We start from the raw sequence: 24886 nt of genomic DNA, 5'->3' as shown, positions 1-24886 counted from the left end.
AACCTAGATGTCCATCAACAGATGATTGGATAAAGAAGATGTGGTATAGATATACAATGGAATACTATGCAGCCATCAAAAGAAATGAAATCTTGCCATTTGCGACGATGTGGATGGAACTAGAGGGTATTATGCTGAACGAAATAAGTCAACCGGAGAAAGGCAACTATCATATGATCTCCCTGATATGAGGAAGTAGAGATGCAATGTAGGGGGTTTGAGGGGTAGGAAAAGAATAAATGAAACAAGATGGGATCCGGAGGGAGACAAACCATAAAACTCTTAATCTCAAAACAAACAGGGTGGCTGGGGGGAGGTGGGTAGAGAGAGGGTGGTGAGGTTATGGACATTGGGGAGCGTATGTGCTATGGTGAATGCTGTGAAGTGTGTATATACCTGGTGATTCATATACCTGTACCCCTGGGGCTAATAATACATTATATGTTTATAAAAAAATTTAAAAAACAGCCCTCAGTAAATGCGCCTACTTATGTACATTTACAAAATGACTCCGCAGTTTCTCATAACAAGAAATGACATTTTGCCGCCACTCCTTGAATCTAGACTGCCGTTGCAACATTTCACCAATAAAATGCAAAGTAAGTAATATCCTAGGACTTCAGGGGATAGGCCTCATGAGGCCTTGCAGATGCTCCCTTTCCCTTTTGGAACACTCCTGCTGCCAAGTACCTAAGTCAAGGCTAGAATACTGAATCATCAGAGAGCATGTGGACAGAGTCCCAGGTGCCAAGTCCCCAGGCAGTGGGGGGAGTTATCTCCAACTTTACAGCCTTAGCCCAGCACGCTCAGGAATGCAGCTGCATAAATAAACTACAGCAAAACCAGAAAAACGATCCATCTGGGCACAATCAACTGATACAACCATGAGAAATAATAAATTGATTTAAGACAGTTAAGTTTCAGGTAGTTTTTTTTTACACAGTAATACATAACTTAGATCAGAAAGTATAAGGTCAAAGAGGAGTAGATTTTTTAAAAAATTTATTTATTTGACAGAGAGCACAAGTAGGCAGAGAGGGAGGCAGAGAGAGAGAGGAAGCAGGCTCCCCTCTGATCAGAGAGCTCGATGCAGGGCTCGATCCCAAGGCCCTGAGATCATGACCTGAACCACAGGCAGAGGCTTAACCCTACTGAGCCACGCAGGCGCCCCAGGAGTAGATTCTTTATCCAAACACCAAACAAGAAGCTACATGATTGAAAACTTTATTTTCTATTTTGAAAAGCAGGGGGAAAACTTGTAAAATCCTGAGAATTTGATTCAGTAATCTTCAAGTCACTAACTCTAATTTTAAAAATAAGTGCTTTAATTTTATATTCAAAAACCTAAGTACAATATATTATAATGAATTTTGTTAGGGTTTTTCTGTGTGTGCTTCGGAGTATAAACCTTGCTTTAATTCTTCTAATTTCTTCTAATTCTTCCAACACTAAGTCTACTTTTAGATGATCATTCAATTGTAGTGTCTTTCCCATCAAACATAGTAGGCTTGTATCCCTGTGGTGAATGTGAAAGGCAATGATTTCAGGGAAGTTAACATCTAATCATGTATTCCATACCCTTTGGCAAGTAGGCAATGTTAAAGTGCTTGGCAGACCCTATAATGATGTTCAGAGACAGGATTTATAACCTATATAGGTAACCAACAAAAATCCTTCTAAGACTTGCATTATTAAAATTTGTAGATTTGCATTGTTGAGACTTATCTTCAACTTTTGCATAGTTCTATATTTCATTATATCAATTTGCATTGCTACTGCATCAGAAGAAGCTTAAAAATCTTTTTCTTCCTATGTTAGAATAAATTTAGAGAGCATGATTCTACTAATTTCTACATTTAAAAGTTTCCTTTAATATTCCTTCCTATCACATCACCAACCCATTCTCCATACCCCACTTAATATTTTTATAAATGCTAAATAAATGGTTAGTCTCTAAAGATGAGCAGTGTTCATCAGCCGCATCATATCATGGAAAGCCTGAAACACCAGCAGAACTAGCTTTTCTGCATCAGACTCTGGACATGATTTCCAGGCTGAACAAGCCACAACAAACCTGTGAAGCACAAAGAAAAAGTCAGTGAGGACTACACAAAAATCACAACACAAAGAGGTTCCAAATGCTGATGACAAATATAGCCATGAGCTTTACTCCATCTAGTTATTCAGATATCAAGTGTGAATTCTTTTTTTTTTTTTAAGATTTTATTTATTTATTTGACAGACAGAGATCACAAGTAGGCAGAGAGGCAGGCAGAGGCAGAGAGAGAGAGAGAGAGGGAAGCAGGCTTCCCGTGGAGCAGAGAGCCCGATGCGGGGCTCGATTCCAGGATCCTGAGATCATGACCCGAGCCGAAGGCAGCAGCCCAAACCACTGAGCCACCCAGGCGCCCCTCAAGTGTGAATTCTTACTGACATTAGGTGAATGTTACTGGACACAACTGAAGGGTAAAGCCGTATGTATACATAATGCTAGGAATACCTAATCTACTGTGTGACTGGAGAGTAAGGACAAAAGAAAACAAAAAATTGGCTAGAGATCAAAGCGTGCTCTGGAGTAAGGTATTAGTGTGTTCAAACAACCCACCCACCTCTTCCAAAATAACAAGAACAACAAAAAACCTTCCTAACATTTCCTAATGTAGTAAGTTTGAGGGTGAATTCACGCCACTGTCTGCAATGAGACTATTTTTAAAGAATATAGTGCTTGAAGACAGTTCAAGAAAGAAAAAATTAGAGAAAGTGTAAAAGGAGAGGAAAGATATTTCTAGAGAAGCCAGACAGAAACTCTCTTGGGATAAGTCACCTCCCTCTATATTCTCCTCATTTAAAATAATAATAATAATAATAACAATCCCCTACGTGGCAGTTCAAACTCTCTTCAAACTAGCCTTCCCCTTTCCAGACACTCAGATTTTTATAGCAAAATGCATTAAGCATAAATTAAAATCAAAATGCTGTTGCAGAATGTAAAGCTTGTGGACAATCATGCAATGTTCACATCATTAAAAAATACAATAAATTAAAACTTCAGCATGTGCTTTTGATTAAGCAGAATGAAATAAAAACATGCTCTGGCCCAGTGTATAATGATGAAACCAATGTTTGACTGGATTACATTTGCTGAAATGTATACAGGAACCCAAAGAAAGTTCTGCCTTGTTTTCATCTAGTGACTCATGATCACCCATCATTTTGCAACTATACTGTGCATAAAATTCTCAAATATTTAGCAACATCTAAATATATTTCTTTGCAATGATTAACAACTGGTATTTAAGTATTGAAATTTCTTAAAATTCAGCTATATTTCTAAATCATGGAAAGCTTTTCTATATGCAGTTTACAAAAGAATGTACACAGATGTCAATTAAGAGAAAATTCGCTTTGTAAGCATATTATGTTATTTTTGCCTATAGACCCGGTCAACAATGATTTATAATGCCTAGAGTTTGCAACAATGTGATGAAATGAGTATATACAATTATACATTATTTGTAATGATGAAAAACTGAAAATAGGGAGAGTTACATAAATTATGGAAATCTGTGAAACATTATTCAACCACTAAAACATCTTAAAGTATGGGGCGCCTGCGTGGCTCAGTTGTTAAGCCTCTGCCTTTGGCCGAGATCATGATTCCAAGGTCCTGGGATTGAGACCCTCATTGGGCTCCCTCCTCAGCAGGAAATCTGCTTCTCCCTCTACCACTCCCCCTGCTTCTATTCCCTCTTTCACTGTCTGTCAAATAAATAAAATCTTAAAAAACAAAAACAAAACAAACAAACAAACAACTCAAAGCATATTTAACGGCAGTGGAAATTGCTTGAAATAATGTTAAGTGGAAGTGAATTTCCCAAAAAGGACACTAAAATATTTAAAATGTGATCCAAATTTTTAGAAATTATATACTATATGCATTGTAGATTAGAAACATTCTAACAGTTTTTGTCTTTTAATTGTAGATGACTCTGTTCTTTTTCCTTTTTTTACTGATTTTTATAAGCATGCAGTACATTTAAAATAAAATGCTATTTCAAAAATAAACCAATTTTCTGTAAAGACATACAATTCTCAAGTTTAACAATGAATGAAAAAGCTTTCCAGATAGTTTCCATGTATTTCTTTTGGAAACTATTTTCTATGTATTCATTGTAATGACTTATAAATGTGTAACTCTAGCCCTGATCTCTTTTGTGAGCTTCACAGTCATGTTAACCATATGCCTACTGACACATCCTCTCATATATGAAGATAATACCTTCCTTATTAGATGAAACAAAATCAACATGTATAAAACAAAATTCTACCCTTACATGCCCCAATCATAGTCCTCCCCTAATTTTCTCCATTCCAGTAAATGCTACCATCGAAATCACTAATTCATCAGTTAAGTCACCTCCAAAGTTGCACTCAAATCCCTCCACTTCTCTCCACCTTCATTACCTCCTGCCTTGTCCAACTTAGCGTTTATGCTGAGTTCTCTCATCTCATTCTTGCTCCTGTTACTTTCCACCTTATTTATATTTCATGTAAGAGCCAAAAGTCCCTTATACATGCAAGTCCCTTATACATTTCATGCTTAAAAGCTGGTAAAATGCTCCCATTATCCTTAGGAGAAAATCTCCACTCCTTACCATCTCACAAGGCCCTATTATCAACTGACCACCCCAAACAAATCAGTGTTTCCAAAAGAAATATTTTTAGAGCTTTCTAGGTGCTTCTAATGTGCACTCAGAGTTGAAAATACTGTCCTCTAAGATGCAGCTCATACCTACCTCTCTTCAACTTCTTCTACCAACCCCCACTGCTGCAACTTAATTGCTAATTTATAGCCATAATGCCTCTTTCTGTTCCTTATAAATGTCAGGCCACATCCTGAGGACCATATAATTATGTTCAGCAACAAAATCATGGTGAAAACATATATTATTTACAAGGCATGGTTACAAAGGTGGGGATACAGCAATAAACAAATCAAAAACCCTGTTCTTATGGGTTTATATTCTAGGAAAGGAAGAAAGATTGCTATACCAACAAATATGTATACCCACTGGATGGTCGTGTTACAAAGAAAATGTAGCAGGTGGGGGAGGCGGGGAGTGCTATTACAGATCATCAGAGGAGGCCTCCCAGATGGTAGCAAATTTTAAGCAAATACCTGCATGAAGTAAAGGCCCCCAAGCTACTTATATGTATTTCAAGGAACAGTAGGAGACAGAGAAAATCGTAACTGCAAATGCCATGAGGAGGGAGCTTGCTTGCTATATTCAAGGTACAAGAAAACAAAAGTGTCTGGAGTGGAGTGAAACAGGAGGAGCACTGTAGAACGTAAAGTCAGAGTGGTGAATGACAGCTTGATCACGCAGGATCTCGTAGAAGGCCTTTGGATTTTACTGTGAGTGAAATAAGAAACTCTTGGAGGATTTTGAGCAGAAGGGCATTTTTAAAAGGGCATCAAAGGGTTTTGTGTAGACAGTGTTCTGAAGGGAACGAAGGGCTGAAGCAGGAAGGCCGCAGGAGAACCTGTTGCAACAACCTATGTGGGAGAAGGCAGTGGCTCAGCCTGGCAGGTGGCACTGGAGACAGCTGGCAGCGATCAAAGTCTGGAGAGCTGTGTTCCTGGTTATTAATGTGGTTCATTCCCTCTCCTCAACATCTCTGCTCCGCTGGCCCTCTCTGACCACACTAAATGAAGCAATGCTCCACTCCCGCCCACAGTTTGTCTCTATCACCTTACCAACTTGCTTATTCCCTTCACAGCATTCTTCACTCGTTATCTTGCTTGTTTGCTTTTGTCTCTTTTCCCGAGTAAAAAACCAAAATCTTTAAGAGGGAAATCTTGTCTGTCTTGTGTCCTCAGTATGTAAAAAACAAGTTCTCACTACCTACTTCGTGAATGAGTGACTGTAAGTTCTGCCCCAGGATCAGGACTTTTTCTCAAGTCAGACAGCTGAAGTGTGTCTGGCTGGAGCTCCTGTCCATGTGCGCAATACAGCATCCAGATGTGAAATATGATAGAATGATTATTCTCTGTGCCTGATGATGATTTTACACTTTTGACCCTTTATTACGAAAAAAAGAGTAAGATCTATGTTTAACCTCTGTAATTTACCCTTTAATTTGTACATTAATGTACATAAACTGAATATAATGGGAATGGATAATTTAGGATGTAGATGCTAACAAATACAGGTAACACTGGTATAACACGCTATGCACAGGTGAGATTTGACATGGAGACCGATAATAAAATTTTGAACAATAACACTGATTGTAAGCTCTTTCAAAAATGTAAAGTACAAAAACAATGTCTACATATGATCATTCTAATGTTTTATATTCCAACTGCACCTATCATCTATTCACTGTGCTAGATGTAGCCACTTTATTTTTTATAAAGGCCCCCAAGCTACCAAAGACCTCTGAGAGGAGACGGCCAGACTATGTGAATGAGGACCTCCCAAGCCTTTCTGCTAATTTCATATTACCTTGCTCTCCACCTACCAGGTTATAGCATTTTCTTTCTCACTCTTTCCATAAACCTCATACAACACAAATGAAATGTATAGGAATTGGTAAAACATTCTTTTTTTTTAAATATAAATTAATTTACCAACCTTTATCTTGGTCACATCAGTACTATCTATGACTATATGAACCACCACATATTTATAGGCAATCAAATTTTACCTGAACTTAGCATAAAACATGTTGGGTGGAACAAATATGCTAAAATGTGTACTGGGTTTTGAGAATGATGATGGTATGTCACTGAGTCAACCTTAAATGGTGTTCTGCACAAAACACCTAAAGGACTGATTTGCCAAGTGTCCCAAAAACTGGACAGAGAAACAAACACACATTAAATGCCTAACAGCCTTACCTGTCATCTCTGATATGGTAGAAAAATCCATAGCCATTGTGGACCATGGGAACTGCCACTCCTTGGACTTTAAAATAACCAATCAGACTTGTTGAGAGAACAAAGTTTCCACCTCCTCCACTGTGTGGCATAAAGAGAGGTTATTTTACTAGGCTTACAGAAACTTTCATCACTTCTAAAGAGCTTTTAACCTTCAGAAAAAAGGATCTGATGGATCAAATTATAAAACACTGTATCATATTACCTTTTGGAGAAAAGAGGGTCTGTAAAGAGTTCTGGAACAGGAAGACCTTCTTCTTTTGCTATGAGTAAAAGCCCTAAAAGATGACGGTCAAATCCTGCAATGAAACCAGAAGTATGAAGATAGAAAAAAAATGTTTCAACATGAGAGAATTTTTTAAAGTCAGAATAATTCCAATATAAGTACCTTTTCCAGCTGAAAAATCTTTCATCATTTTATTATGTTTTGCAAAAGCTTGTAACATCTTCTGCTGCCTCTCAAGAAGCTGTGTTAAAAATCAAGACAATACTTCAGTAAACTATACAGAAACCAAATTTTAAAAACCCTGAATTCAACATGATTGAACATAATTTGAGAAATCTGAAAGAGAAAAGATTTCTATGAAGATGCTGAGACACAGGTTTCTACATATTTTCCTTACTTCTTCTACTACCTTTTCTTTCCTCTATCGTCCTTCATCTTGATTATTTCTTTCTAAGGAAGGAAAATAGAAACTTGTGGGCAACACCGAAGTGATATTCATAAGTGTAAAGACAGAAGCAACTATGATTTCAAAACACAGAGCTGTTCAAAATGATAATGAAATAGTTCTATGCTATTAAAATAAATGAACATATATATAACCTTGTCTATCAAAACTAAATAACAAATACAATACCAAAACAGCAGTGGAAGGGAACCACCCTATTGCCTAAATGGATAAAAAAAAAAAAGTACAGGGGCGCCTGGCTGGCTTAGTTGGTAAGGCATGTGACTCTTAACCCAGGGTTGTGAGTTCAAGCCCCACACTAGGTATAGAGACTGCTTTAAAAAAAAAAAAAAGAAGAAGAAGAAGTATAAAGCAAAACATAACTGTTCTGGTTCTAATACGTGAAAACAAGAATCTGTGATTTCAAAACCTTTCAACCATATCCAGGAACAGCGTCCTTTTAAGGCACTTTAGGATAGTCTGTACTTCACTGGTGTTATCCTAAAGATAGATTAGGAATAGTAAAATATTCATGGTATCAAAGATACTTTGCCCAGAAAGTGACACAACTGAGCTTCTTCTCAGGTCTTTCCTGTTTCATATTCTTTCCAAGTATATACAGTGAATGCATTCTTTAAACACCTGAGGGTCAAATATCTGAAACGATTTTACTGATCCAGGGGAACTGAAGCAAAGAAGTTGGTTATTCAAGGACTAAGATTCCTGTAAACAAGTAAATAATAACTTTTCAATACTCACACCAGTAGAAGGATCCTGCATGGACTGACACCACCGGAGTGCTTCTATAGTACACGAGCGCATAGTCTCTGTACGGCCATGATAAAAGCACCTTGTCGTAGCTGTCTCATAGCAGCTGCCAGGGCTACAAGAAAAAATGAAAATAAAAGAAAGTGTCATAACAAAGAAAATACTCAAATATTATTACAAAAAAACCTGACTTAATAAAGCTGGCTTTGGTCAGAGACTAAGTTCTACACTACAGACCACTGTTGTGACTTTCAGTAATGAAGACACTACTTTCAATAATCAAAGAGTAAAAAAAATACTCTGATCTACAGGGTCTGGGACACCATGGCTTCCCTCCTTCCAAGGCTTGGCTGTGGTCAGGTTCTATACCGTAGTGCATCTGTGGTAGGTAGCCTCTAAGAAGCACCCCCAGTGATCCCTGACTCTTGGTAGTAATACTGTGTGTAACTCCTCAGTTTGAGTGTGAGATGGACTTGTAATTTGCTCCTAATGAAAAGAGCAGGACAAAAGTGATGGGATGTCACTTTTGAAATTAGGTTACAAAGAGAGATCTGAATCACTCTCACTTCCTTAGTATGAGGAAAGCAGGCTGCCTCACTGGAAGGTGCCCTACAGAAAGGCCCAGAGGATGAGAAACTGAGGGTTGCCTCTAGAAAATAACCTGGAAGGAAGTGATCTCTGCTAATAACCACAAGTGAGCTTGGAAGCAGATCCCCTCTGAGGAACACCTTCAAAGGAGAAGAGAGCTGAATGACACTCTAACTATGACTTCAGGAAACTTGAAGGTAGACACACCCAGGAAGCCTGCACCTGGGTTCTTGTGTGACAGAAAATATGAAATAACATTTACTGTCTTATGCCAAATGAGTCTGTGATAACTGTTACACAGCAATAGATAATACCGAGTCCCTGGCCTTTAGTTCCTTCATGTACTACATGAATCACTACAGGATTAAGTAAAAGCATTCTCTAAGAAGTTCCCCAGAGTGATGACTGTTATTCCTGAGTTGAAGAATGATGTAAACAATTTTGGATATAGAGCTCTCTTACTTATGAAACATTATTATTTCTGGTGGTAGGAATCCAGAGTTAAAGAGATCAAATGGAGTGAGAGGAAAAAATGTGAACATGGGCATTAAGAAGGCTCAAACAGAATTACTAAGCCTCTTCCGCCCAGTGTATCTATAAGGCTATCTCCCTGAGCTGAAATAGTATCCTTTTAAGTATGAAGAGGAGAAAGTGTAAATAAAAACTTAACACTCACATTCTTTAAAAAAAAAAAAAAAAAGATTAAAAATAAAAGCAGTAAGTAAAAATATCACTGCACTGTAACCTCTAACAAAATAATATATCTTAGTTATGATCATCAATGCCTACTAAAACCATTAGGTAAAAAACTCAGGGAGGAAACTTTATAATGGACATTGGCTTACAAATCCACTCAGTCTCAACAGGATGAAACAGAAAACAAATGACGTTAATTACTTGATGTACTGTCATAAAAAATAACAAAAATAACTGATTCTTAGTCTCAAGTCTCTAGATCTAACTCCGAGTTTATGGAGAACATGGGAGACAGAGCAACATGTTTAATAGTTATTTTTATTTCATTTAAAAGGCAAATGCATAAAACAATAATATAAACCTGTATCAATGGGCACACAATGTAGAAAGATGTAATCATTAACAAAATAGAATACAGAGATGTACAGAAGCAGAGTTTTGTATACTACTAAAACTAAGCTATTATTCAATGAGGTTGTTACAAATATTAAATATGAATTGTATTCTCCAAGTAATCGTGAATAGATTAAAAATGTAAAGAAAAAGAAGGGAACCAAAATGGTACACTGTAAAAAAAAAAAAAAAAAATCAAACAAATAAAAAAGAGGTAGTAGAAGAGTTTAGAAACAAAAACCAAATAAGACCTACAGAAAACAGAGCTAGGTGGTATAAGGAAATATTTCTTTTTTTTTTTTTTTAAAGATTTCATTTATTTATTTGACAGAGAGAAATCACAAGTAGATGGAGAGGCAGGCAGAGAGAGAGAGGGAAGCAGGCTCTCTGCTGAGCAGAGAGCCTGATGCGGGACTCGATCCCAGGACTCCGAGATCAGGACCTGAGCCGAAGGCAGCGACTTAACCCACTGAGCCACCCAGGCGCCCCAGGAAATATTTCTTTATCAGTAATTATTTTAAATGTAAATAAACTATTCAATCAAAGGCAGAGATTGACAGAATGCATTAAAAAAACCCATAATCTAGTATCTTATATTCACTGTAGATAAAAAGACATTAAGAGGTTAAAAGTAAAAGGACAAAAATAGATATTCCCTAAAAATAGTAAGTACAAGAGCTGGAGTGGCTATGTTATTATCAAACAAAAGAGCTTTTAAGCCAAGAGTTAAGAGGCAAACAGAACACTATAAATTAATGAAAGGCTTAATTCATCAAGAAGACATAACAATTATAAAAAATATATGCACCTAAAAAGAGCCCTAAAACATACAAAGCAAATACTGGGAAAATTGAAGAGACAACTAGACAACTCTCCAATGGCAGCTGGAGACTTTAATATCGAACTTTTGATAACTGAGATAGCCCATGTAGACAGGCGATAAATAAGAAACAGAACTTGAACAATAGTATCAATAACCAGACCTAAGAGACATATATAGAACATGCCACTTCCAAACAGTAGAGTACCAATTCTTCTCAAGTGCACATGGAACACTCTCCAGGAAAGACCAGTGAGTAGGCGACAAAACAAGCCTCAATAAATTTAAAAATACTGTAATGATAAACAGTATCTCTTTCAGTGACAATGAAATGAAGCCAAAAATCATAACAGAAGAACAACTGGAAGATTCACAAATATGAAGACATCCAACAAGTCATAAACAACAAATTGGGAAAGGGAGAAATCACAAGGGAGATTAGAAAACGCCTTGAGATGAGTGAAAATGAAAACACAACCTACCAAACCTTATAGAATGAAAAGTGCTCAAAGGGAAGTTTATAGCTGTAAATACCTGCATTGTGGGGTAAGAAGCCCCTACAAATCAACAGACTAAGGGCACACCTTAAGGAACTGGAAAAAAGGAGAGCAGAGTAGACCCAGAGCCAGCAAAAGGAAGAAAATAATTAAGATTAGAAATAACCAAAATACATAAATTAAAAATTAGAGAAAGTTAACTGAACTTGATACTTTGAAAAGGTAAATAAAACTGACAACATTTAGCTACAATGATTAAGAAAAAAAAAGGGTAAAAACTCCAATTACTAAAATTAGTTATGAAAGAGAGGGCATTACCTCCTTTACAGAAATAAAAAGGATTTTAAGGGAATACTATGAACAACTGTAAACCAATAAACTGGATAACCTAGATTAAACAGACATATTCTGACTCAAGGAAAAAAAAAATCTGAACCTACTTCAAGTAAGGAAATGAATGTGTACTCAACAACCTCCCCACAAACAGAAGTCCTAGATCACGTAACTTCATCAATGAATTCTAAGACTTAAAAAATGAACACCAATCCTTTTCAAATTCCTCCAAAAAACTAAAAATGAAGGAACATTTCCTAACTCAAAGGGAAGCCAGCATTACCCTCCTACCAAAAACAAAGACAACACTAACAATGAAAACATAGAAAGGGAAATTAGAGAACTGATTCCATTTACTATAGCACCAAGAACTGTAAGATATCTGGGAAGAAACCTAACCAAAGAGGTAAAGGATCTGTACTCAAGGAACAACAGATCACTCATGAAAGAAAATGAAGAAGGCACAAAAGATGGAAGAGCATTTTATGCTCATGGATCAGAAGAATAAACATTGTTAAAATGTCTGTACTGCCTAGAGCAATCTATACTTTCAAAATTCCACCAGTATTTTTCAAAGAGCTGGAACAAACAATCCTAAAATTTATATGGAACCAGAAGAGACCCTGAATTGCTAAGGGACCTTGAATTGTTGAAAAACAAAACTGGGGGCATCACATTGCCTGATTTCAAGCTTGACTACAAAGCTGTGATCACCAAGACAGCATGGTACTGGCACAAAAACAGACACACTGACCAGTGGAACAGAGTAGAGCCCAGATATGGACCCTCAACTCTATGGTCAAATAATCTTTGATAAAGCAGGAAAAAATATATGGTGGAAAAAAGTCTCTTCAATAAATGGTGCTGGAAAAATTGGAGAGCTATGTATAGAAGAATGAAACTCGACCATTCCCTTACACCATACACAAAGATAAACGTGAAATGAAATAAAGACCTCAATGTGAGGTAGGAATCTATCAAAATCCTGGAGGATCTTCGGCCACAGAAAATTCTCTCAAGACATGTCCCCAAAGGCAAAGGAAACAAAAGTGAAAATGAACTTTTGGGACTTCATCAAGATCAAAAGTTTCTGCACAGCAAACAAAAGAGTCAACAAAACAAAGAGGCAACCAAGGAATGGTAGAAGATATTCGCAAGTAACACTACAGACAAGAGCTGATGTCCAAGATCCAAAAAGAACTCCTCAAAATCAACACCCAAAAAACATAATCATGTCAAAAAATGGGCATAAGACATGAACGACACTTCTCCAAAGAAGACATACAAATGGCTAACAGACACATGAAAAAAAGTTTTCATCATTAGCCCATCAGGGAAATTCAAATCAAAACCACATTGAGGGGCGCCTGGGTGGCTCAGTGGGTTAAGCCGCTGCCTTCGGCTCAGGTCATGATCTCAGGGTCCTGGGATCGAGTCCCGCATCAGGCTCTCTGCTCAGCAGGGAGCCTGCTTCCCTCTCTCTCTCTCTCTACCTGCCTCTCCATCTACTTGTGATTTCTGTCAAATAAATAAATAAAATCTTTAAAAAAAACAACAACAAAAAAAACCAACAAAAAAAAAACCACATTGAGATACCACCTTACACCAGTTAGAATGGCCAAAATTAACAGGACAGGAAACAAGTGTTGGAGAGGATGTAGAGAAAGGGGAACCCTCTTACACTGTTGGTGGGAATATAAGTTGATACAACCACTTTGGAAATTAGTGTGGAGATTCCTCAAAAAATTAAAAATAGAGCTACCCTATGACCCTGCAATTGCATTTTTGGGTATTTGCCCCAAAGATACAGATGTAGTGAAAAGCAGGGCTATCTATACCCCAATGTTCATAGCAGCAATGGCCACAGTTGCCAAACTGTGGAAAGAGCCAAGATGCCCTTCAAAAGATGAATGGAGGGGCACCTGAGTGGCTCAGTCGGTTAAAGCCTCTGCCATTGGCTCAGGTCATGATCCCAAAGTCCTGGGATCAAGACCCACATCAGGCTCTGGCTTGGTGGGGAGCCTGCTTCCTCCTCGCTCTCTGCCTGCTTCTCTGCCTGCTTGTGATCTCTCTCTCTGTCAAATAAATAAATAAAATCTTAAATAAAAAAAAAGATGAATGGATAAAGAAGATATGGTCCATATATACTATGGAGTATTATGCCTCCATCAGAAAGGATGAATACCCAACTTAGTATCAACATGGACAGGAGTGGAGGAGATTATGCTGAGTGAAATAAATCAAGCAGAGAGAGTCAATTATCCTATGGTTTCACTTACTTGTGAAGCATTAAGGAATAACACAGAGGACACTGGGAGATGGAGAGGGGAAGTGAGTTAGGGGAAACTGGAGGGGGAGACAAACCATGAGAGACTCTGGACTCTGAGAAACAAACTGTGGGTTTTATAGGTATTGGTGAGGATGTAGAGAAAGAAAACTCTTTGGCACTGTTGGTGATGCAAACTGCTGCAGCTACTCTGGAACAGTATGGAGTTTCCTCAAAAAGTTAAAAATAGAACTATCCTACAACTTAGCAATCGCATGACTGGGTATTTATACAGAGGACATAAACATAGTGATTCAAGGGGGCACATACCCCCCCCCCCAATGTTTACAGCAGTATTATCTATAAAAGTCAAATTATGGAAACAGATAAAATGTCCATTGAGTGATGAATGGGTAAAGAAGATATAATGTGTGTAGATTACTCAGCCATAAAAAAGAATGAAATCTTGCTATCTGCAATGATATGGATGAAACAATAGAGTACTATGCTAAGCAAAGTCAGTCAGAGAAAGACAAATACCATAGGATTTCATTCATATGTAGAATTTAAGAAACAAAACCAACAAGCAAAGGGTCAGGTGGTGGGGAGAGAATAAGGCAAAACAAGAAACAGACTAACTATAGAGAACAAACTGATGATTACCAGAGGGGATGTGCATGGGGGATGGGTCAAATAGGTGATGGGGATTATGGAGTGCACCTGTGATGAGCACCAGGTATTGTATGGAAGTGCTGAATAGCTAAATCGCTAATATTACACTGGAATTTAAATAAAAGCTTTAAAATATAGCTATTATAAAAAGACACAATAGACCAATACCCCTTTATAAATAAAGATGCAAAAATTTTAGAATTACTAACAAACCAAATTCAGCAGCATGTTAAAGGGACAATACACCATGCCCAAGTGGGATATAGTCTTAGAATGCAAGGGTGGTTCAACAAATGAAAATCAGTCAGTGTAATACACCTTAGTAATAGAACAAAGGGTAAGTCCTACAGGATAACGGACACAGAAAAGCATTTGACACTCTGCCATAATAAAAACACTCAATATACCAGGAATAGAAAGAAACTTCCTCAACATGTTAAAAAACATTTATGGAAAACTCACAGCTAACATCATACTCAATTATGAAAGACTAAAAACTTTCCACCTAAAGTAATATGACAAAGATAATTCAGCATACTATTGGGGTGTTCAAGCCAAAAGAAATAAAAGGCCTACAAATTAGGAAAAGAAAAAAAAAAGCAGAACTATCTCTATTGACAGATTATTTGATCTCAAGTCCACAAGAGTATTAGAACTAATAAACTAATTCAACAAAGCTTAAAGACACAAAACCAACACACAAAAATAAGCTGCATTTCCACACACTAGCAATAAATAACCTGAAAAGCAAATTAAGAAAACAATTCCACTTATAATAGCATCAAAAAGTATAAAATACTCAAGTTTAAACTTAACCAAAGAAGCAAAAACACTATACACAGGAAACTACAAAGCAATGTTTAAAGAAATTTTTAAAAGCATAAATAAATGGAGCAGGACTTTGTGTTCTTAGATCGGAGACTATCATTAAGGTGACAATGCTACCCAAAGGAGTCTAGAGATTCAAAACTCTAATATTTCTGAAAAACATGTAAAAACTAACCCTAAAGTTCATATGGAATTTCAAGAATAGCCAAAACAGTCTTGAAAAGAACATAGGTGAAGAACACACACTTTTGCATTTCATAACTTACTACAAAGCTACAACAATCAAAACAGTATGGTACTGACATAAGAAGAGACATATAGACCAATGAACAGAACTGAAAGCCCAGAAATAAATCTTTACACGTACAATCAACTTATTTTTAAACATGAACATCTAGACCATTCAATGAACAGTCTCTTAAAAAAATAATGCCAGGGGGCACCTGGGTGGCTCAGTGGGTTAGGGCCTCTGCCTTCGGCTCTGGTCATGATCTCAGGGTCCTGGGATCGAGCCCTGCAGGCGGGGTGCCTGCTTCCCTCCTCTCTGCCTGCCTCTCTGCCTACTTGTGATTTCTCTCTGTCAAATAAATAAATAGATTCTTAAAAAAAAAAAACAATGCCATGAAAATTAGATATCCACTTGTCAAGGAATGAAGTTGGACCTTTACCACACACTATACACAAAAATTAATTCAAATAGCATCAAAGACAGGTGCCTGGATGGCTTAGTTGGCCAAGTGTCTGACTCCTGATTTTGGCCCAGGTCATATCTGAGAGTCATGAGATCAAACCCTGCATTGGGCCCCACACTAGGCATGGAGTCTACTTCTAGATTGTTTCTCTTCCTCTCCTTCTGCTCCTCCACCTCTCCAACCACTTGTGCTCTTGCTCTCCAAAAAAAAAAAAATTAAAAAAAAGAAAACACATCGAAGACTTAAAGTAAGAGCTACAGCTATAAAACTCCAGGAAGATGGGGCACCTGGGTGCCTCAGTGGGTTAAGCCTCTGCTTTCGGCTCAGGTTATGATCTCAGGGTCCTGGGATCGAGCCCTGCAGCAGGCTCTCAGCTCGGCGGGGAGCCTGCTTCCCCCTCTCTCTCTGCCTACTTGTGATTTCTCTGTCAAATAAATAAATAAAATCTTAAAAAAAAAAAAAAAAAAACCTCCTGGAAGATAATATAAGGGCAAAACTTTATGACACTGGTGGGTTCCTGGGTGGCTCAGACGGTTAAAAGTCTTTGGCTCAGGTCATGATCCCAGGTTCCTGGGATTAAACCCCACATCAGGGGCGCCTGGGTGGCTCAGTGGGTTAAGCCGCTGCCTTCGGCTCAGGTCATGATCTCAGGGTCCTGGGATCGAGTCCCGCATCGGGCTCTCTGCTCAGCAGGGAGCCTGCTTCCTCCTCTCTCTCTGCCTGCTTCTCTGCCTACTTGTGATCTCTGTCAAATAAATAAATAAAATCTTTAAAAAAAAAAAAAAAAAAATAAACCCCACATCAGGCTCCCTGCTCCACCGGAAACCTGCTTCCTTCCTCTTACTTCTGCCACTCCCCCTGTTTGTGCTCTCCAGATCACTCTCTGTCAAATAAATAAATAAAATCTTACAATAATAATAATAATAATAATAAAACTTCATGACACTGGATTTAGCAATGATTCCTTCAATATGACAATAAAAGTACAGGCTACAATTAAAAGCAAAATAGATAAACTGTACTTCAAAATTAAAAACATAGTGGTATCCTTTGATGCACAGAATGAAAAGAAAAACCACAGAGTGGGAGAAAAGTACTTGCCAATTATGTATTGATAAGGGTTTCATATTCAGAATACATAAAAAACTCATTCAATTAAAAAAAAAATGATAACCCAATTACCAAAAACACAAAGGACTTCTATAGACAGTTTGCCAGAGAAGATATACAAACATATATACATCTGGCCATGCAAATGGCCAACCAACATATGAAAAGATAAACCACCTCATTAGTCAATAGGGAAATGCAAATAAAAACCACAATGAGATACTACTTCAAAACCAATAGTTATAATTTTTTTTTAATGAAAAAAATAAGTGTTGGCAAGGATATGGACTAATTTGAACCTTTGTAAACTGCTGGTGGGAATGTAAAATGTATAGCCATGGTGGAAAATAGTTTGGCAGGTGTTCAAAGAGTGAAAAAGAATTATCACACAATCCAGCAATCCCACTCCTAGGTATAGACTCAAAAGAAATTAAAACAGGGACTCAGATACTTGTATGTGAATGTTTACAACAGCATTATTTGCAATAGCCAAAAGGTGGAAACAAACCAAGTGTCTATCAACAGATGAATGGATAAAGAAAATGTAGTGTATCTACACAGTGGAATATTTACCCATAAAGAAAAATGAAGTTCTTATTATACCATATGAATGAACCTTGGAAACATTATCCTAAGTTAAATAAATCAGAGACAAAAAAGACAAATATCCTATGATTCCACCTAGAGGAAATATCTAGAATGGGCAAGTTCATAGAGAGTGAAAGTAGATTAGAGATTGCCAGGGGCTGAGACAATAGGAGAAATTAGAAATTACTGTTTCATGGTTACAGTCTCTCTTTGAGGCAATGAAATCATCTTGCAAATAGACAGATGTGATGCTTGCACAACACTGAGAATGTAATTAATGCTACATTATGTAATTAATGGCTAAACTGGAAAGGTTGCTTTTTTTGTTTTTTTTTTTTTTTAAGATTTTATTTATTTATTTGACAGACAGAGATCACAAGTAGGCAGAGAGGCAGGCAGAGAGAGAAAGAGGAGGAAGCAGGTTCCCTGCAGAGCAGAGAGCCCGATGTGGGGCTCGATCCCAGGACACTAGGATCATGACCTGAGTTGAAGGCAGAAGCTTTAAGCCACTGAGCCACCCAGGTGCCCCTGGAAAGGTTTTTTTAATTTACATTTTACCACAAGAAAAAAAGATAATCCACTTCTTAATGTCAATAGTAACCGTGTATTGTGAGGCTTACTACCTTTATAGAAGTATAATATACAACAACAGCATAAAAAATGGGAGAAACATTCTGTTTTAAGGTTCTTATGGTACACTTCAAGTGGAAAATGTTACTTGATGGTAAACTTGGGTAAATTAAAGATGTATTTTATAGACCCTGTGCAACTACTAAAAACAAAATAAAACAAAAGAGTATATCTGACAATGGAGATAAAATGGAACAATTTTTTAAAAACACTATGAATTCAAAATAAGATAAAAAAACAAAAATTGGATATGATAAAAAGAAAAGAAAGAGCAATATGGTAGACTTAAACCCAAACTTACTGATAACTATATTAAATTCAAATGACCTAAAAACCCATTTAAAGACACATATTCTGAGACTAGATATTTAAAAAGCAAGTTCACAGAGCTTCTACTCCTGCCTAAGATGTAGAAAGTCACAACACACCATCTCTCTTATCCTAAAAATTAGTCAAAACAGGATAATTTATAAAATCATAAACCCATCAGGAAACAGAGGCTACAAGGAAACCAAGTGATTTAAATTCCAAAGAACAGTAAAACCTCTCTTAAAAGACAGTCGACACTCTGTAGAAAGTGTCACACATCAAAACTCCGAAACAATGATGATGGAAGTCCAAATTAGGACACAGCACTGCTTGCGGAAAAAGTCAGGAAAAACACTGGGGAATGAGGATGGAATAGCTATGCTAAAGATATACCCTTGGACTTCAAGATGCTGAAAATGGAAAATGAAGGGTTCTCACCGTCCATAAAGTCTATAATAGGCCAGCTGAAGTGCAAGCTGAATAAATGTATCAGGGTGAAGCAGCTTCTTCTTGGTTAGGTTTTTGCCAAAAGATATAAAGGGATACACCACAATCTGCAGATCGGATGCCTAACAAACAAACAAACAAATAAATAAATAAAAATGGGAAAAGTGAAAAATCAGCTAAGAAGAATACCCCAAAGATAACCAAATCATCATCTGCATTAAACATTACATATAAAAAATTAAAGGATCAAAGCTACAATTTAAAATGTTTTAATGTTGGGGCATCTTGGTGGCTCAGTTGTTAAGTATCAGCCTTTGGCTGAGGTCATGATCCCAGAATCCTGGGACAGAGCCCTGCATGAGGCTCCCTGTTCAGCGGGGAGCCTGCTTCTCCCTCTCCCACTCCCCCTGCTTGTGTTGCCTTTCTCACTGTATCTCTGCCAAATAAATAAGATCTTTTTTAAAAAAATGTTTTAATGTTGTTTGGGTGCTTGAGTGGCCCAGTCAGTTTAGCATCAGACTCTTGATTCCAGCCCAAGTCATGATGAAGGGTCATGAGATTGAGCCCCATATTAGTCTGGGTTCAGTGGGGAGTCTGCTTGAGATTCTCAGTCCCCCTCTCCCTCTGCCACCAGCCCTACCACCATGCTTGTGCTCTCTCTTTAAATAAATAAATATTTAAAAATAAATAAATAAATTGTTTTATGTTGTCATGCTCAGATGATGACCCAATTTTTATATGTGGTAGTTGAAAGAAAAGCCTTAGTATCTAAGAAAAAAAAGTTTAAAAAATCTACCTGCTTGAGAAATTGGGCTTTAGCTTGATTTATATCATTTAGAATTTTATCATCCACAGTGAAAACAAGTTCCTCTGGAAGTGATATATCCCGTACTTTTTCTGAACCCTGAAAACAGGGAAAAAACTTTAAAATATTAAAACAAAAAACTATTAAGAAAAAAAATGAAAATTTTTTTCTAACATACCTTCCATCTTCCTTCATTCTCAAAAACTTTCTCATTAATATAATGGCTGATATTTACCATAACCATTCCATCAAAAGGAGCATGCTAAAATGAAAATACACAAGATTTTGAATACTTCATGTCAACTTAAAACGTGACCCAATATTTTATTTTCAATTTCCCTCCCCTCCAATCTTAATACATACTGAAGTACAGAATTCAAATGCCTGACCCAAGGACAGAGAAATCCTACGGCACAGCAAGTGACTGCTGTCTTTTATTTGCTGTAAAGGAACAAATACTTAAAGTTGGAAGCACCTAATGAGGGATCCTGAGGTAATGGGGAGGGGTGTAAGTAAAGCAACCATGAACTATCTAGAGAAAATAACCATTATTTAAACTGGAAATGAAAGCAGGTGTATGTGTGCAATGCTAAGACATTCTGAAATTTGAAGAGCACTGTGCAAAAAGCAAAGGAGGATGACAGACTTTTTGAAGGCTAAATTGAGCACTGTATGAACTTTATCAGTAAAGACAGGCCACTAGGTGAGCATTAAAAAGCATAATCAGTTTGTGTTTATGTCTACAAGAGTGTTTAGATGCAGCAGAAATATTTCTCAATGTTTAAGGAATACTGGAAAGATGGGCTGAGTTATAGGGGTATTAGAGATTTAACAGCTATATTATAGAGAGTAAGGAACTTCAACTAGTGAACTTTTCCATCATTTATTCTGGAGGACAAATTTTTGCTTTCTTTTCTCCATGTCCTTTGGCGACAATTCCATCAGTTTTTTTCCCTCTATGTTACTCCTATCACTTTACATTAAACAGTTACCATTCATGAACTGAATGTGGGACTACCAGCCTTGGAGAGAAAGAAGGAAGGCTTAAGATATGGACTAGCACATCTGCGTCCACATTCAGAGGAGTAAATTAAGTGTCTTGAGTATCACCCTAATATTACAGAGATCTGTAGGCCTATCTCATAGCCCAGTGGAGCCTAGAAATATAGTATGAATACTGTTTACCAACTAGATAGCAGCTACAGCATCGAAAAGACTCTTGAGGGAGGTCTGAAGTAGATGCATGAGCAACTCAACCCACCTATCCTTTGATACAATAATGACACTCACAGGTCATTAACAAGTCCATTTTCTAACTGCATCTAAAAATTTTACAAAGAATTTGCAGATGAAACATATTGTTTCATTTGAAACAGTATAATTAATTTCTAATTCTTTTACTGGACCCAGTAAGAAAGAGCAAGGTTAAAGGATAAAAGTACCTCTGATTGGTAATTCTACCTACCCACCACATGGTGGAAAGCTAAATATCAATTTTTAAAGAAAATTTAGGAAATATGAAAACTTCATATGCTTTCCTGATGTTTTATTTGTTCATTTAGCTTTTTTTCCCTTTTTTTTTTATTTATATGGAGACATTATGTGTAACATACTTTCTAGGAATAGAGCTTCAATCCTGTGTCCACACACTACCATTCAACTGTTGTGCAACTGTTGAAGTTACTTAATTCTTAAGTTACTTAATCCTCATCTGTTAGTGGGACTAATAATGTAACAAATGATCTTCATAATGCTCATAAAGTGCTTCCTACAGAACGTAGACCACAGCAATAATCAGTAACTGCTTTTAGTCTTTAACTCTTTATTACATGCTTCCTATGTGCTCGTCACAAAGCCCAATAATAAACCTTAGATAGAGAAGACAAAATAGTTGACCCCGGATTTTAAATCCCAAGAGGAAAATGTAATTAACCACTGTGATCATGAAAGTACATATTAAAACACCAATGGAACAGAGCAGCAACATGGTATTGCATTTAGAACAGACCAACTTTTACAGTATATAATATACTGCTCACCCCTGAACAAAGCTGACCTCCCATGCAATCAAAATCCACATATAACTTTTCACTCCCCAGAACTAACTTAATTACTCATTGCCTGTTGTTGACCAGAACATAACATTTGCCGATACAAAAACAGTCGATTAACATGCTTTGTGTTGTATTATGCACTGTATTCTCACAATAAAAACAGAGAAAATAAAGTGTTATTAAGTAAATCATAAGGAAAAACCTATATAGTACAGGAGTAGAATAAGGCACCACACATCTCCTCATCCCCACCCAAAGTTAGCAAAGCTACCCAGGAATGTGGGCAACCTCCTTTCAGGCAGAGTCCAGGGAAAGGCAGAGAACAGGGGAAGGCACAGCACTGTTATCTTCTCTCTAGGTTGCTTTCTCCTTCCGGTCCCTCCATGTGGTTCTAAATCAGTTTCTGGCAAGCTGCTCCCAGCAATATTAATTCTCTGCTGTAGAGAATATTCAGCACCTCAGACAGCTCTCCTTCCTACCTTGGGCCTTAGAGCCCACATTACTACCTGGTGCTATCCCGCCCCAAGTATTTCCCTGGACCCCTAGGGATGGCGGGGTGGGGGGAGAGCAGATTATCATTCTGTGGTCCTTGGCCAGCTATGGACAATGACTGGTCTTGGCACCTCGCTGAGAATCCCTCTCCAGAGACAGCCCCTTCACAACTTTTTGTTGAAAATCTCAGTGAACCAAAAACTCTGCACAGGTAGTACGATGATGAGTGCCACAAGCAGGTGACAGCCTGCTGTTCCAGCCTTCTCAGCAACTCTCCATCACCTTCCCTTCACTTTTAGTCATGTGGCAACTTCTACCTTATTTTTTAATCACAGAGTAAAATATGTATTTATTGAAAAAAAATTCATTTAAGAGGACCTACACAGTTCAAACCCATGTTGTTCAAAGACCAACTATATACAATTTACTAATGATGTTTTACAGAGGTTAAATTGTTTTTTCTACAATCATCTTAAGTTACGAGAGAAACTAATATGGGATATTTAAAAGCAGATTATCAAGGAGAGATAATCAGATCAATTTTATAAATAAATGGATGTTAATACATACACATAAAACATGCCCATACAAGTACAACAACAAAGATCTCATCTGTGGTGAGATGTATGTTTATTATGGGACCAATATTCTTTATTCAGAGATAATGAAGATCCCTAAAGTTACTTTCATCCTAAATTTGACCAAATAGAAAGAGTTTAGTACTATTAATAAAAATCAAAGTAGTGCAAATGGGTATTTACCCCAAAGATACTGATGTAGTGAAAAAGGCCATATGTACCCTGATGTTCATAGCAGCAACGACCAAAGTTGCCAAACTGTGGAAAGAGCCAAGATGCCCTTCAACAGATGAATGGATAAGGAAGATATGGTCCATATATACAATGGATATATGCCTCCATAAAAAAGGTGAATACCCAACTTTTGTATCAACATGGATGGGACTAGAGGAGATTATGCTGAGTGAAATAAGTCAAGCAGAGTCAATTATCATATGGTTTCACTTACTTGTGGAGCCTAAGGAATAATACGGAGGACATGGGGAGATGGAGTGGAGAAGTGAGTTGGGGGAAATTGGAGGGGGAGACAACCCATGAGAGACTCTGGACTCTGAGAAACAAACTGAGGGTTTTGGAGGGGATGGTTGGGGGTGGTTGGGTGAGCCTGGTGGTGGGTATTAAGGAGGACACATATTGCATGGAGCACTGGGTGTGGTGCATGAACAATGAATGCAGGAACAGAAAAAAAATAAAATGGGGGAAAAAAACTTAAAAAAAAACCAAAGTAGTGCAATATGTTTTTTTTGTGTGTGCAGGGCGTTGAGGGTTGTAAGTGAGTGCGGCAAGTAAGATGATGAGCTCTTGATCATGAGAACAACTTAACCTTATGTAATAATATAACATGCAGTTTGAACAATATACAATGAAATTCTCAAAATGAGAAGAGATAAAAACTAGAAAAGAAAAACTGCTACATCAACTGATGAATGGGTAAAGAAGTTGTGGTATACATATACAACAGAGTATTATTCAGCCATAAAAAAATGAAAAAGTTCTGCCATTTCCAACAACATGGATGGAGCTAGAGAGTATTATGCTTAGCTAAATGGGTCAGAGAAAGACAAATACCAAATGATTTCACTTATATGTGGAATTTAACAAGCAAAACAAATGAGCAAAGGGAAAAATAAAGAGAAAGACAAACAGACTCTTAACTATAGAGAACTGATGGTTATCAGAGGGGAGGTGGGTAGTGGGTAGGTGATGGGGATTAAGGAGTTCACTTATAATGATGAGCACTAGGTGATGTATGGAATTGCTGAATCACTATACTGTACGCCTGAAACTAATACTGCACTTACGTTAAGTAACTGGAAGTTAAAAAAAAAAGACTAACTGCAAGCTACCTATATAAAAACAGTCAATGAAACTATTAAAACAGGAAGAGAACACACACAGGAGGGAAAAGTGAGACTTAACATTAGGGTTAGAATCAGCAGCTGGGAAAAGGCTGTTAAGTGTCTGAGTACGTATAAGGAGGAAAGAGAGGAAGACGGTAGGAAGTAGTAAGCTACTCCACAAAGGATAGTGTTCCAGGAAACAGTGATAATATAAACCAGACTAAGAAAGTCAAGAAGAATAAAAGAAAGAACTCAAGAGAAGAAAACTGAGGCAATTAACAAGAAATATTTTGTCAACAATGAACTCCAAGGAAGAGGAAAGACAATCTTTAAAAGCACTCATAGCAACCTTTCACTCTGATGAGC

General features: G+C 37.3%; 1 protein-coding gene across 2 annotated transcripts in view; it reads right to left on the bottom strand.

Annotated features, from left to right (window-relative positions):
• Nucleotides 1-1208: 1208 nt before the first annotated feature.
• CROT (carnitine O-octanoyltransferase) overlaps nucleotides 1209-24886 on the bottom strand; it is a 48318-nt gene continuing 24640 nt past the window's right edge. For both annotated transcript variants that reach the window (XM_059171008.1, XM_059171009.1), the window contains exons 11-18: nucleotides 20235-20318; nucleotides 20048-20155; nucleotides 19243-19373; nucleotides 8374-8497; nucleotides 7332-7410; nucleotides 7149-7242; nucleotides 6905-7024; nucleotides 1209-2074 (exon numbers count right to left, since the gene is read on the bottom strand). In XM_059171008.1, coding sequence (XP_059026991.1) covers nucleotides 1954-2074; nucleotides 6905-7024; nucleotides 7149-7242; nucleotides 7332-7410; nucleotides 8374-8497; nucleotides 19243-19373; nucleotides 20048-20155; nucleotides 20235-20318 — 861 coding nt within the window. In that variant the 3' untranslated portion in view covers nucleotides 1209-1953. The remainder of the gene's footprint in view (nucleotides 2075-6904; nucleotides 7025-7148; nucleotides 7243-7331; nucleotides 7411-8373; nucleotides 8498-19242; nucleotides 19374-20047; nucleotides 20156-20234; nucleotides 20319-24886) is intronic.

Source organism: Mustela lutreola, chromosome 4 (assembly GCF_030435805.1).
Source record: "Mustela lutreola isolate mMusLut2 chromosome 4, mMusLut2.pri, whole genome shotgun sequence".
NCBI lineage: Eukaryota > Metazoa > Chordata > Mammalia > Carnivora > Mustelidae > Mustela > Mustela lutreola.
Note: the sequence above shows the minus strand (reverse complement) of the source record. Positions and strands in the feature narration are given on the sequence as shown.